The sequence below is a fragment of the Pygoscelis adeliae genome, unplaced genomic scaffold, assembly GCF_000699105.1.
Source record: "Pygoscelis adeliae isolate BGI_AS28 unplaced genomic scaffold, ASM69910v1 Scaffold29, whole genome shotgun sequence".
NCBI classification, from domain to species: domain Eukaryota; kingdom Metazoa; phylum Chordata; class Aves; order Sphenisciformes; family Spheniscidae; genus Pygoscelis; species Pygoscelis adeliae.
Window position 1 is genome coordinate 508,362 of NW_008825611.1, and position 14,489 is coordinate 522,850.

The 14,489-nt window shown below is 49.1% G+C and overlaps 1 protein-coding gene across 1 annotated transcript in view; it reads left to right on the forward strand.

Annotated features, from left to right (window-relative positions):
* Positions 1 to 1,658: 1,658 nt before the first annotated feature.
* LOC103924226 (chromosome unknown open reading frame, human C20orf194) overlaps positions 1,659 to 14,489 on the forward strand; it is a 98,740-nt gene continuing 85,909 nt past the window's right edge. Inside the window, exons 1-3 of the mRNA XM_009332714.1 lie at positions 1,659 to 1,863; positions 4,444 to 4,496; positions 5,364 to 5,542. Coding sequence (XP_009330989.1) covers positions 1,659 to 1,863; positions 4,444 to 4,496; positions 5,364 to 5,542 — 437 coding nt within the window. The remainder of the gene's footprint in view (positions 1,864 to 4,443; positions 4,497 to 5,363; positions 5,543 to 14,489) is intronic.

Here is a 14,489-nt window from a genome sequence, read left to right on the forward strand (position 1 = left end):
CAGCGGGTGGTGAGCAATTGCATTGTGCATCGCTTGCTTTGTGTATTCTTATTATTACTATTATGATGATGATGATGATTTTATTTTATTTCAATTATTAAACTGTTTTTATCTCAACCCATGAGTTTTCTCGCTTTTACTCTTCCCATTCTCTCCCCCATCCCACCGGGGCAGAGGGGAGAGTGGGCGAGCGGCCATGTGGTGCTCAGTTGCCCGCTGGGGTTAAACCACGACAGCTGGAACATCAGCACCTCTGGTTTTCTGTGTCCTCCTGGGTTGCGTCTGGCGCCCACCCTGTGCCTTCAGACGTTCACAGGTGAGTTTGGTGCCTTACAGAGAAACAGTGACATCAAAACGATGCCGTGTTTATTTGCTGAGCAGATGAGAGCATGAAGTTGGCATAATCTTGCAGTATTCCTATTTCCTTGGCTTCAAATGCACCGAGTGATTTTTATCCGACAGACAAGGGGGCCCAGTGTCGGTGACTTGCTGCATGTCAAGCGTGCTGAGACTCTTGGGTGGCTGATACTAGCATGGAAGCTATTATAGTTTATGGATCTGTGTAGTTATTGGGCCTCAGAAATGTGGATAAACTACTTTTCTTTTGCATGGCTGACCCCCTTCACCTGCATTCTGACTGCTAATCCGTCTCCACCAGGATTGCTCGCTATATTGCAAAGCTCTGAGCAGCTTCCAAGTGGAGCTATTATAAGATATTAAATCTGGCAACGCGACTCTTTTTCCTCTGGAGACAGACGTCTAGGTCAGGTGAGAGCAGAATCCCTAAAAGACCAGGATTTATTTTGTTTGGTGCTGGACTCCTCTGAGACAAGGACTTTGCAGAGCCCAGTAATTTGCAATTTGCGGTGGAGGGAAATGCCGGCTTCCTTCTCGCGGGAGCCCAGCGATCCGAGCAGCCCTGGGCATTACTTTGTGTAGCACGGGCAGCCCCTGACCCTAATCGGGGTCATGTTTTATATGATCATGCAAGTCCCCTGATTTACAGAGCACCTGCCTGGGAGCTTGTTACAGACCTTGCAGCTCAGTGCTGGCTTTCCTCCCGTTGCCTTTACACAGGATTTACTAGGCTGGGGTGAGCTCTCTCTAATAAAGAGAGAGAGAGTGTCTCGAAATCACATTCAAACATAATTTATATCTGGGTGGGTGGGGTGGGTGGATGGATGGATGGACGGACGGACAGACGGACAGATAAAGAGCATTAATCACATGTGCATGTGGAATAAATAGGTGTAATTATGCCTTGCTGGGGTAAAGTGTATAATTCACCCACTGCCTCCCTTGGATTTTGTGGTTATCCCAAGCTCATGCCTTTAAGAGAAGTGCTCATAAAATGTCAAATGGTGTCTGCATGTGGATATAATTAAAATCCAAGCGTGAACACACAATTATTTGAAACTCGTTTCTTCCAGCTTCCAAGCCCTACGAGGCCAGGCTGCAGAGAACGTAGCAAGATCTGAGTTTAAATGCTGATTCACTGTATCATGAGTTCCTGGCAGGTTATTATTAATTTTAATGACTTTTGTTTTCCTAGAGGAAGCCTGCTTTGGTTTTGGCAGTTATGAGCAGTGCTTACAGCAGCCTGGGTGTAACTGGTGTACAGATCCTGGCAGCAGAGGGGAAGGGAACTGCATGGACAGATGACAAAAGCCAAGCAGAAAAACTGTTTGAGCCTGCGGAAGGAACAGGTTACGGTGAATCCCTTCTCTGCAGGTCCAGCGGAGACCAAACCTTTCTTCAGGATCCAGGTATCGCCAGCAGAAGCTGAAGATACGGCTGAGATTTCTGCACAAGCCTACCATCAGACTTCAAAGAGCGCACAGGGATTTGTCAAGCACCCAGGTGGTGAGATAGGAATCAGAGATGCCTGAGGAGTATACAAAAGGCAACCTAGCCAAGATGGTTGTCTTCATTAACACCATGACGAGGCTAAAAAGACTTGCAGGTTGGGACATGGACCTGGCTCGCAGTGGTGCGAGGTGGGCTCAACGGGCATCGCATTGCGTTGAGGGTGGTTTTGGTTTCTACTTTCAGGTATCTGAAATCAAACTGAGGATCCCAGCCCGGCATTTTGCCACGCGGTGGTGGATTGTTTGCTGTTCGAGTGCTCGTGCTTCCCGGCAAAGTCTTGGTTAGCGCACTTAACAGAGACAGGAGCAGATCTGAACACCACAAGCTTGGGTCTGAACTTGGCCACTCAAGGACAGAGCTGCTCCACGTTATCCCAACTTTTGCAATCAGCCCAGGGCTCTCTGTGGGACCATCGTTGTAGGGAAGTAGCTTAGGGCTGAGAGCCAGCAAACCTCCGCAGAAAGACGGTCCCAAAGGGAGCTGAAGTCAAGGAGAAAGAATAAACCTCAACGCACAAGCTCTTGGGGTGTCCTCAGGATCAGGTGATTTGAACCCAAAACCAACATCCCCATTTTTCACAGCCAGGCAGCGCAATGGGCTAGAGTGGAAGGGAAAACATCTGTGAGAAATGTGTAGGCACAGCAGGACTCTGAATTATCCAGGCTAACGCTGCTAACTCTGGTGCAAATGAGGCAAGAATCCAGCGTCCTGTTAAAAGCGGAATTTCGGAACCAAATCCTGAATTACTTAACCTGCATGTAAAAGGAATTTCCCCCGTCTTTCCAGGCTGTACAAGGCCTTCACATGTCTTGGTAGGAATGAGGGGGTTCATCGCGGTCTGTGGGATGCTGTGGGACAAGGCACAGCCAGGTTGTCCCTCCTGGCTGGGTAGCTGAGGGCACTGACAAGGCGCCCGCATGCTGTTTTGCAGGAATAGCTATAACGAATCGTCTTCAAACTATATGAATGAACCAAGGCGGAGAACAACTGTTTTCTGCATTGTCCTTCTGCTGTATGGCGCAACCCATCAGAAATTCATTCCCAAGTGGAGGGATGCAGCCCAGACTCTCCTGCTTCAAGAGAATGGTGTCCCTCTTGATTTGGTCTGGAGATGGATGCGCGGGACTCACCACGATAGCTCAGATCAGCCACCACAGAGGTCCAGTCTAACGTGGCAGAGAAAAGGAGAGATGCAAAGGTCAGGTTTTACCTTCTGCCTGTCATCCAGCAACAGAGGAGCCATTTCAATGCAAGAAGGTTCATGCAGAGCCAAAATCCAGGCTGACATCGTTTAGTTGGGCTGGTTGCAATGTTTTTTGGGAAGTGGAGAACCTTTTTTTTTTTTGGAGTTTTCATTCCAAACCAGAAACTGCTTCCCCCTTCCTCTCCCTTGGAAAGCTAGAAGCCCCTAGGCTTGGCAGCTGCTCCTGAACCCTCCCAAAAAGCCTGGTTTCGCTGTGCAGAAACGTGGTCCTTAGCTTCGAGGTAGACTCACTGTGGGTGTCAGATGCGAAGCTGAACAAAACGTGCAGGTGAACAAGTGTTTTTCAAAAGCAAGCCCATGATACTTCCAACCAGCCCAACCACTTACTGGTTGGACAGCCCAAACTGTCTCCCGTGGGTCGTGTCTCTTCTGGCCCAGCCCACGGTGTTCGGGGTGGCGGTCGGGCACAATGAGTCGTTACTGCTCTGCTTTGCTCCTGCAGCTGAAAATCAACCCCTCAAAACTGCAATCCGTGTCCCGTCTTACAGCACGGGCTATTCTGTCCTGGAGCAAAACGCATTCCCACCTCCTGTGCACCCTGCAAGCGTGTCTGTGCCACTGCTTGTGATTCAAGGACGGGGAAAAGCTGCTCTAATCCCCAGGGAATTGTAGGAGATCAATGCCAAAAATGAGTTTCTGAGTCTTTTTGACATGCTGTGCCCTGTGGCCTGTCAGACACATACCTGATTACTTTACCTTGTTGGATTTGTTTATCCTGTCACGCCAGTAGAGAAGATGATGGTGTGTTGTTCTTGTTGCTTTTTCTTTTTTTGTTTTTTTTTACCTTGAATTTTGCAAGCATTAAGGGCTTCACAGTGGTTGAATAACTTGAAATTGGATTTTCAATCCCTGCAAAGCTCCTGCAGATGGATGGCTCCAACGCAGATGATTTTAGCCTCCAACTAGTCTAGCAATGAAAGCCCAGTTCCCACCCCGCTGCAGCAGGTCACTCAGGGCTAATCCTTTAAAGCATTTGGGTACAAACTTTCTAAGGGAATCCATGAGAGATTGAAGCTTAAATAAATGTGGTATTTGTTTCAAACACCTTTGAGCCAACTCTGTAAGGTGGGGATGACAGCATCTCTACCACACCTGTGCTGGGAAGACAAATCCAGCGCATTGCAAGGACCTCAGCAGTGCTGGGGTCATAAATACGAGTTGCTCTTCACTGCACCTTTAGTTCTCAGTTCTGCCTCCTGCAGTGATTTATTCCGGCGGGGTGTTGTGCTTTGGAAATAAGGCTGAAATACTCAAAATAAAAAAAAGTAATGGTCCTAGAAGCTTAGGCGCATATTAACTTTTTTTTCTAGGTGCAATATCCAGCATCGATATTAGGGCAGTCCTCTTCAAGCAGCGTGTTACGGTAAGTGTCTCCACTTTCCTCCTCTCTAGCTGCACTAAGAATGTCATTCAGCACACTAAAATGAATAAGTTATAGGTGTATTTATTCAGCACAGCATCTGTTTAGTCTGCAGATGATCTAAGACATTCATGAAGTTAGTGAAACTCATCTTATCCTGTGCCGACAAGCTGAATTACACGGCGGGAGAATTTGGGCAGAATCCTAAGGAGTTTGGGCATTTCTGTCCCACTTAACTCTGGTCACGGACTCAGCCGTCCTGATGGGATCCCTAGGGCCGTGCTCAGCTCTTGGCTGGAAGGATAATAATTTTCATGGGGAGGAGGAAGTATAATTTTTTCCTGATATAAATCAGGAAATAAAATGGGATTGGGTCCTCAGGGCTTTTGCACATGCTGCAGGGAGCTTAGGGGAGCGAGCGAACGTTATTTCAATCCTGCTGTTTGCAGTTGGCATCGCTCAAGGTCCGCAGTGAGACCAAAGAGTAAATAGAGGAATAACCAGCGTGTCACAGCACTGCCGTTTAGTTCATTTTGTGCTTTACCGAGTCGATAGCTGTTCAGGTACCTCCCTGGAGAGAGAGATGGAGAAAGAGCTTGATCCTCTGCTTGGAGCAAACCTCCCAGCGCTATGAACTGCAAATACCCAGAGATCTCAGGTGTGTATTTGCTGTACGCATTTCGGAGACGGGCCCCAGGACCTGAGCTAGGGCCTCCTGCAGGAAAAAGAAGCCGCCGGGTCGATGCCCTTTGGATCACCAGTGGTTTATTTAGACCTGCCTGTTGGTACTGAGAGCCATGTGAAGGAGCGATCCCACGGGCCACGATGGTTTCTGCTCGCTAGAAACTGCACTTGCAGCTTCTCCTCCAGGTTCGTGACTCCTCGTCTTGGCTGGAAATGCCTTTTCTCCATGCAGCTGGAGACCCCCATCACAAATGTCCTGATCGCTCCCCAGGGATCCCAGCCCAGGGATCCCAGCCCAAGGATCCCAGCCCAGCATCTGGACCTGGAGCACGAGAGTTCGTGTTGCAGGCAACATGTGGCAGAAGGTATCACTGTACGGCTTCTGCTGCACGGTCAGCCCTTCCGGAACAGAAAGCCTCCTTAAATATGCACCTCAAAATAAATACAAGAACCAAACTCAGTGTAGCCACCTCCTTTTGTAAGTCCTAGATTTCACCAGTGGTTCAGAAACAACCTTGAAAGTCAAGCTGAACTTGCAGTGATGCATGCCTACAAATTTAGGGAGGTCAGCCACTTGGCTTTCACGTTTGTTTCTTTGTCTTACTGATGACGAGCTGTTTCCTACCCAGAAATATGGCAAGCATCGGATCATGTCCATCCAGTACCATGTTTCTAGAGATCTAGGTGAAACGCATATGTCTGCATTTCTCTACATGCTCTGCTCACTGATTATCAAGCTACCGTGACCGTTTCTGGAGAGGATGGTCACCATGTCATGATGCTGAATTTTGCTGTGCAAGTGGAATGGCTTAGTTATATCTATTCCAGTACCAAATTTTAGGACTTAGTCTAACTGTGAGCCAGAGGAGTGCCCTAGAGAATCTGTCTCAACCTTGTCAGCCCTGACACCTCCGAGGTCTGTCCAAAAGGGTAAGCCACAATACAAGGACATTGGAGAAGCAATAAAAACATAGATAAGCTGATTTATTGTGAAGTTTCAGGGGGCATAGCCGCCTTGCTGCATCACTTCCAAATCCAGCCAAGCTGCAAAATATCCACAGCGGGTTTTCTTGGACAACAAGGGAAGAGGCTGCAAGGCTGGAAGCACAGTGCACATCTCGGTGACCTTCTGCACCAGACCTGGGGGTGACAACCCTCCGCCAAGTGCAGTGACTTATGGTGGAACCAGAGCACCTATGGAGGCATCTCAATGAACAGAATAGGTGCTGCAATATCCCCACCCACCCCTCAGCAACCTGTTCAGATAGTGAATCTCCTTTTCCGTTTAAAAAGTATGTTAAAAGCCCTTTTTATTTCCCGTATAAATATTGCTTCATTAACTTCTGACTATCGGGTCTTGGTTATATCTTTCTCTGGCATATGGAAGAGCTACGTAATATCAAAGACCTGCTGTGCAGGTAATTCATACGTCTAATCCGCTGCAGCGTTTCTGCAGGGACTCTGCCTGCCGTACCAAAATTTATATCGCTTCAGAGGAAGTTTTGAAGAAAATAATCTGGTGGTGTAAATGAGTTCATTCTGCTGTAGATGGGCGTGCTCTTCTCCATGGCAATGTCTCAAGAATCCTGTTTTGCCATCCGGGGTTAGACTCACCCTTTTGGCTTTTCGCTATAACTGGGTGATTCTTTGGTGCGGGGAGGAGGAAGGAAAAATGCTTTTTGCATGTAGCAGAGAGAATTAATCGCTGAGTGCTCACACTTTGCTGCGAGGCCCCGGTGTCGCTGTCCTCCAGAAATGACTGTGTGTTGCTTTGAGGATGTAACTATCACGGGAGGGTGATTTTGTCCCAGGGACCCGCTGCACCGGTATTTTGCTGGCCGTGGTGACTCTTTGGCACAGACTCCTTATCCCTTGACTTAATTTGGGAGCTTCTCATCTGTGATTGCCCCCTCCAGTATTTTTGAGGATGGCATCGGTATTTGTCGGCTCAGTCCAGAAAGAGCCCTTCAGCCAGTTTCCAAGCACCCGCTTGCAGGAGGCTTTGGAGAAAGGGCGCTTGGTGTGTTCCCATTGCAGAGCCGGGCACCGGCTAACGGGATCTCCCCCAGTCCGGCACAGCCGTTCTTGCATTCCTGGGAGTAAATCACAGACCCCACGTTACACCAAATTACCAAATTTTAAGGCACTGAGTGACACAACGGCCACTGTATTTTCTACCCCCAGAAGCAAGCTCCGTGGCCGTGCAGAAGCCGGGAAGGCAATTACTTTCCTGCAGAGTTTCCGGCCCTGACACCATGGCATAGGGCTCCTTTCAGGATCCGGCTGCACCTCATGCTGCGGGTGAAAGCAAATGTCAGGTTTTGCCTGGAGGTAAAGGAAAGGGACGGCGTGAGCCAGCAAAACTCTGCAGACCTAGAAGGAAGAAGCTGCTGCAGTTAAAAAGAGGAACATGGTGGTACATTTTGCTACTTCCCCAGCTAAGCAACAGCGATAGGAGGCAGAGCAACAGCCAGGATATGTTTTCTCTTTGGCTTTGCACCTTTATTGTGTATTTGCTGCCTCCTGGTGCCTGCGAAAAAAGGAGCTGTAGCAGCACTTCTCTGTGCAGGCAGTTCCGGCACCACCGCAGCAAAGGCGAGAGGCACGAAGCCGCTGGAGATGTGGAAACATCAGCTCACGACCCAACGCACGTCCAGCCTCAAATATGTTATGCTATTTGATAGCGAATTTGGGCCAGCCTCCCTCGTTGATGCTCTCAGAAACTGGGAGTTTACCCACCTATGCACATGTAGGTGCACCTACAGAGAAAGGCTTTTTTTTATAAATTCGGATAGCGGGAGGTAAAAACCTTCCCAGTGCAGAGAATTTCCTATATGAGCAGAGTTTTCTCAGGTGTGTAAATATTTCTGAGGTGTTATTTAAGTTAATAACAATGTGATATATGTAAGTTAATAAGAATGTTAATTCCAGAAGGCTTTTGTAGCTCGTCTAGGGCGGAAATATACCCAGCTCAAGTGAGGGTTTTGCACCTGAAACGGGCACTCGGGTCTCATCCTGCTAACTCGTCGTCTGCCCTTTCCTGTGCTTTGGCTGAATCTTCTTCAGATCACAGACATGGTCAAGAAATGACCGGTCACCAGCTTCAAAACTCCTGCTATTTAAAAGGCGCATCCCCCGGCAGCGTGGTTCTTCTGCTTGGCATTTGTGTCTGCGCTCGAGCGGAGCGGCGCGGGGCTCAGCGGGGGTGCTGACTCGCGTTGCAGCAGCGTTAACAGAGAAACTTAATGCACTGCAGAAGGGAAAATATAAATTCAGAGAGAAAAGAAATCTTGCCTCCTATTAAATGGAGGAGCAGCCAGCCCGGTGTAATCTGCTCCTGAAGCCTCCCCACGTCCTCTGCGTCCGCTCTTGAATGCCCCATCGTGCCGCCGGGTTGTCCTCACCTCTCACTCCCGTAATCCCCTCTCTGTGGCCAGGAGATGGTTCATGGTCTTCTCTTGGGACTTCTTCCTAAGAAGATCCTTACACGTGTTACATACTTTTTCCTCTTTTTTTTTTTAAAGGAGAGTTTTTGAACTGCTTTTGAGTACCAGGAGGAACGAGGGGATGCTGTTTGTGGCTGTTTGATTGCAGGAAGATTTACGATGCGATTGCAACGCTGGCAGCGTGCCCTTGGATAGTTTTAACTCATCTGCATCAAGAGCTTTACAAAGGCTTTGCACTTTATGTTGGGATAAGTGAGGTGTGGCGATTTCATGACTTCTTCCCTGAAATGAGATCTTAGGAGTGAAATCCCATCCCCTTGGCCTCGCTCCTCTGCCTGAGCTCAGCCATAGCAGTGAGATCTTCCTATGTGAAACTAGAAAGACTAGATATAAGGAAGAATTTTTGACGCTGAGGGTGGTGAGACACTGGCACAGGTTGCCCAGGGAGGTGGTGGATGCCCCATCCCTGGAAACATTCCAGGTCAGGCTGGACGGGGCTCTGAGCAACCTGCTCTAGTTGAAGCTGTCCCTGCCCATGGCAGGGGGGTTGGACTAGATGGCCTTGAGAGGTCCCTTCCAACCCAAACTGTTCTATGATTCTATCATTCTATGAAACCATTCATTTTATATTTCTGGTTCATCTCTTCAACCCATGACAGAGAAGTGATCTTGACCACTTCTGGTAAAGGCTTCTTCCAGGATGGCACAGCAAAGGCAAAGCTCCAGGCTTTAAAAAACTCAAAGGGTTTTCTAAGTCAGTGGATGCTTTTACACCAAGTGACCTGACTTGCTATAACTAGCTCATTCTGAAGTTCTCATGGAGACATGGACACCGTAACTTCTCCTTCATGGAGAAGGTCAGTTACAATGACATGGTTGAAGTAAAGCCTGCTTGGCTCTAGTTGTCACGGGGAGACTTGGGATGACACGTAGATCACTCCTACTGCCCGTGGAGATGCTGCAGGGGTAAGTGTAAGGTACGTGTTAAAAATGAAGTGAGTTTCACCACAAATGTCCTCTTTCCCAAGCTCTTATCTGAAGGTACATTTTGCAGGCTTTTGGTTTCAGAGCAAGATTTGAGCTGTTGGGGTTTTGTACCGAGCTAGAGTTTCAACACGGATTTCCAAGATGTTGTCATAGTCTTAACGGAAGGGAAGATAATGCTGTGATTTGCGCCGAAAGCAGACACAAAGTCCCGATGGAGAGAGGGCGGAGGCAGGTACCTCTGCACGCGATATCGGCGTGACGTGAACATTGCCCTTCCTCACCCACGGGGCTATACACAGCTCTGTGACGATAAAAGCTATCGTCTCCAATGAGCCATCTGGTTGTAAAAACACCCCTTTTGAAAAAAAAAAAAATAGGGTATTTGGCCTTTGCAAGATTTTGTATCGTTTGCCTTCGGAGCAGCCCAAAGCCGGCGGCAGCCGAAGGGCCGTGCCTTGCAAGCGCGTTTGCTAATGAGATCAGTGGTACGTTTTCACGTAATGGGCTGCAGGAGAGCCCTTTGCTGAAGGGCTGTGCTTGCAATTAATGTTGCCAGGAGGCTGCCGTGTAAGAGCCCAACTCCTTTGTTTCCGATGTGGGCGACAGCTATAAATTGCCATTTAACTTGACAGCTCGGTTCCTATTGTTCCCTTTTTAAAGATCAAGCAAGGTAAAGCGCTAGATGAAAAGCTCAGGGTAACGCAAGGCAGAAGGCAGACAAGGTCAAAGTCAAGGTCAAAGAGGGGCGATTCCTCACGCCCTTCCCTTGACAATAGGGGAATCTTAATTCTGCGCTCTCGGTGGAGGACACTGTTTTATATCCTAATTTTAGCTTTCTTTTAGCCAGTAAACAGTGAATATTACTGTGCTGGCTGAATAGGAATTGTACTCACACAAACCCCGCTTGCATTTTGCAGATACTTCCTATTCAACGCACAATCCTACTTCCTCATGTTATTATTTTACAGTTAGGAAAACGAGCAGCAATGAAATCTCATTTTGGATCACTGGACCTCAGATCTCGTTTTATTATATTGCCAGCGCGGCACGGAGGAGCATCGTGCTGCTTGCTCCCGAGCATGGAAAAAAGCACAGAGCATCAACACGAAGGGCTTTGCGGACGTTTCTGCAGATGCTATCACGGTGATTATCCCGGGCAGCTTCCCTCCTCCTCCTCCCTTTTTAGCTCTCCTCTGGCTTTTATGCAGTCCCCTCCTCTGCATAAAGCGCTTCTCGACTCGAAAGCTCTCCCAGCTGGTTGGGAACAGTTTCTGATGGTTGTCCCCAGATCTGCCATGCAAACGCAGCCTCTCTGCTGTGCCAGGCGAGCGGCACGCTCCTCCTTCCCCTCGCCCAGTGCTCTCTAGAAAACAGAATATTTTGAAGGTATTCTGAAGACAGTGTTTTGGCCATTTTCCTGACTCTGGGGCAAGAATGAATCATTTCTAATTATCTGTGATTGCATCTTAAGTGTCCCATTTTGCGCAGGAAGACATCAGATTTCCTTAGTTTTTTCTATTTAGGAACAAAGCTTTTCCTTTGTCTCCCATAGAACAAAGAAATGCGAACCCACTATTTAAGCAGGAGGGCTAAGCCCATCCCCAGGGTAAAGGCGCTGCCTTAATGGGGTTACATGCAGGAGAAATTTGGCTCGGAGTATGTAATCACTGCCTGAATTAATGAAAAAGGGTTTCTTTGGAATAGGCTGAATAGCCCAGCTGCAGCAATTATCTCGTCACTCATCAGAATGACGGCAAAATTAGTTCCAGATATAAAACCGGACAACGGAGGCGAGACACCTAGCGTGTATTTATTTTCCCGGTTAATGACACTTGAGGTTGCCTTTCTGTCCCCATATGTTTCGTGCAGCCTGCGCCCCAGGCTTGTGGCTCACGGCAAAGCGCTGGGGGTTCACGTAAGGCGAGATGGGGACCTGGATGTCAGTTCGTGCAAATTCACTTCTTTTTCAGCTCCGTCTCAGCTCCCCTGGCCGGTCCCCAGCCCGTTACCTCTGCAGGCAGATCCTGCCTTTAAAACGGAGATCCCAGCCTGGCTGAGCCCCACTGTTGTGCTCGTTGCAGGGGACGCAGGGAGCAGCATCGTCACGCCGACCGCGATGTGCACAGATATTTATCCATCCGTCGGGGACCCACATCTCTCTCGTGGCTTCTAGGTGCCACCACGGTGCCAGGAACAGCCAAGACGGGCAATTGGTTTCTTGGGGAAGCCAAACACGGGACTTTTCCCCTGTTGCTGTTTGCTGACCAGGGGGCTGAGCCTGCCGCTTTGGTTATCGTCTCTTCCTAAAACGCTGGGACTCGGCCAGTTTGCACGACTGTGATTCATGTCTCGCGGTGAGTGACGAAGCAAAGAAGTCCAGTTTAGGGCGAAGAGGGAACGGGGACATCGTTTGCTAATAGCTCTGTGCATTGGCTTACGGCTGCTGCCCAACCTCCCCGTGGGTCTCGGAGCCAACAGACATTTGCAAAGGGCTCATGCTCTACCCCGTGTGAGTGAAGAAGAAGAAAAACTGCTGTACAGTAAGGCTAAGAAATTTCGTTACATATTTAACAGGATTACGGACTGAGCACCCCTTCTGCGCTGCCTGCAGAGGGCTATCGGCAGGAAGCTTTATCGCCGGGGGAACTGGCAGCAGAACTGCCCCTGGAAAGACGGGAGCTGCAAAAAGCTGATTTTGATTCATAGAAGCAAACCATAGAGGTCCAGTGGAGTAACATAGCACATGGGGCGCTGTTTTCCACCTAAAATCTGTTACCAGCCCCTCTGCTTGAGCACCCAGGGCCTTTTGCACAAGAGCATCGGGACTCTCGCGTCCCTTCTGTGCTCTCATGAGCCTGCGATGATGGATTTTGCTTCCTGACCCACCTGGAGGTGTGTCTGTGATCCGGCACTCAGGCATCCCTCTCCTTTCTGTCCTCCCAGCCCAACTTTAACGTGTCCACGTAATCTGGGCCGGGTTTTGCCCTGGGGCCGGTGCAGAGCGACCTCAATAGGTGCTTTGACACCACAGATCTCCCCTACGTGTTCAGTACTTGCATAGGCAGCCCCAAGCCAGAAATAGCTAATAAAGCCTTATTCTGTGTTTTGGGGGACTTTCAGCTGGTGGGGACACGCTGGCGTTTTGCCTCTCAGATGCAGCTGCATCGGACGGTGGGGGAAAAAAGATTGGTAGGTTAATTTTGTGTTTTCATTTAAAATATCTGCAGGAATGAAAGCTTCTACATGAAGAAAGATTATAATAGCTGCAGTTGACTCGCTGCACTCTCCCGTTGAAGGAGGCTCATAAGACACTGGGAAGAAAAGCATGTGATTTTTTTAAAGAGGTTTTTTTTTCTCTCTCCTGGTATTTCGAGGCGTGCAGAGCCTTTGCTTAAATGAGAGCTGCAATTTCAGTTTTGCCTGTGTGCCCTGCATCCCTGTGCGAGTAGCTACTACAGACCATTTTGTGTATTGTATTTCCAGCCGACAAGCGGAGCTACATAAATAACCCAGCTGCTGCTACTGGGTGTCACGCATGACTTCTAGGAGAGGGCTGACAATGCCCCTTCCCGAAGGAAAGCTGGCAAGTGTGAACCGAAGCGGTGGGAACACCCCTTGGGAAGAGGCTGCCCAGCTGGCTCAGCGCTGTGTTTCTCAGGGAACGGGAAAACCAGCCGCCTCCTTTCCATGCCGCCCGTCAAACCGAGTGACCTTAGGTGACAGCGACAAGCGTATGTGCTCCGTGGGATTTAGCCGCCCCTCTCAGATCACATGTGGGCGATGAGGTGGATGCCGTCTTTGGGGTGAAATGCAAAAAGACATCACCGTGTGGTTAAATAAGTGGTGGCACCACTTCCCAGCAAGCCCATTAGCCATTTGCCAGCTGACCGAGCTCTGGGAAGGTTTCTATGCCTGTGCACCGGGTATTTTAATCTCTCTGCTGCTGTATCAGTATTATAACTACTAACGATAATCAATAAATTAAGGCCTATGGGATTCCCCACTGAGATATCGCTCCGTTGCGTCTAGCGCTTTACAAACACCCGCTGAGAAAGCCGTTCCTGCTCAAATCGCTGTCGCGCCGGCTGGGACAGCCCTCGGGGTAGATAGAAAGTTGTAAATCATGGTCTTGTAGAGGCTGGTGCAGGTTTAGTGCAAGGGATAAAGAGCCCACAAAGGCTTTTGTGCTCCGGGTTGGAGTGACACAATTCCTGCCCATGCCCAGGGATGAGAAATCAGGGCTGCTGTCCCTATCGAATCAGGGTTTTTTTTTCTTGTGAAAGACACGGGTTTGATCTTTGATCTCCTCCCTTGGCCCATGGTGTGTGCGACAGCACGGTGATGTTGGCAAAGGTGGAATAATCCGAAATAATCCTCCACCCAAGTGCTCCACCAGCAGCTCTCCCTGCAGTAAATTGGGAAGAAAACCGATGTGAGCTGCTGAACGAGGCTGGGGTGACGCAAGACCCGAAGTTTCTTGAGTCATGAAGAAGTCGGCTCCAGCAAAGCCCAACCTCTCCAGCGCTTGGCGTTCAGTCCTGCAGCGGAAACCAGCCAAAAAGCAGATCTGGGGCCGTTATTTCTTAAGACGTGGGGCCAAAGCACAGCTTATAGGGAGCCTCAGCAGCTGGCTGTGCCTAACGTCAGTGCGGTGTCTTCCCCGTAAGCTCTTCACGGCTGGGTCTTATTTCTAGATGCTTTGTCTTAAGTCTCTTAAGACTCTTTAGCTCATGAAACACAATACAGGTTGCTCGCTGGATTGGAATAGTTTCTCTGAAGCCTGCCTGCCAGCTCCGATTTTCGGTGGAGATTTCCCCAGCTGTTAAGCAACAGGCTGTAGCGTTTCACTTTCCGGCCGTAACTGTCCTAGAGGTAGGGA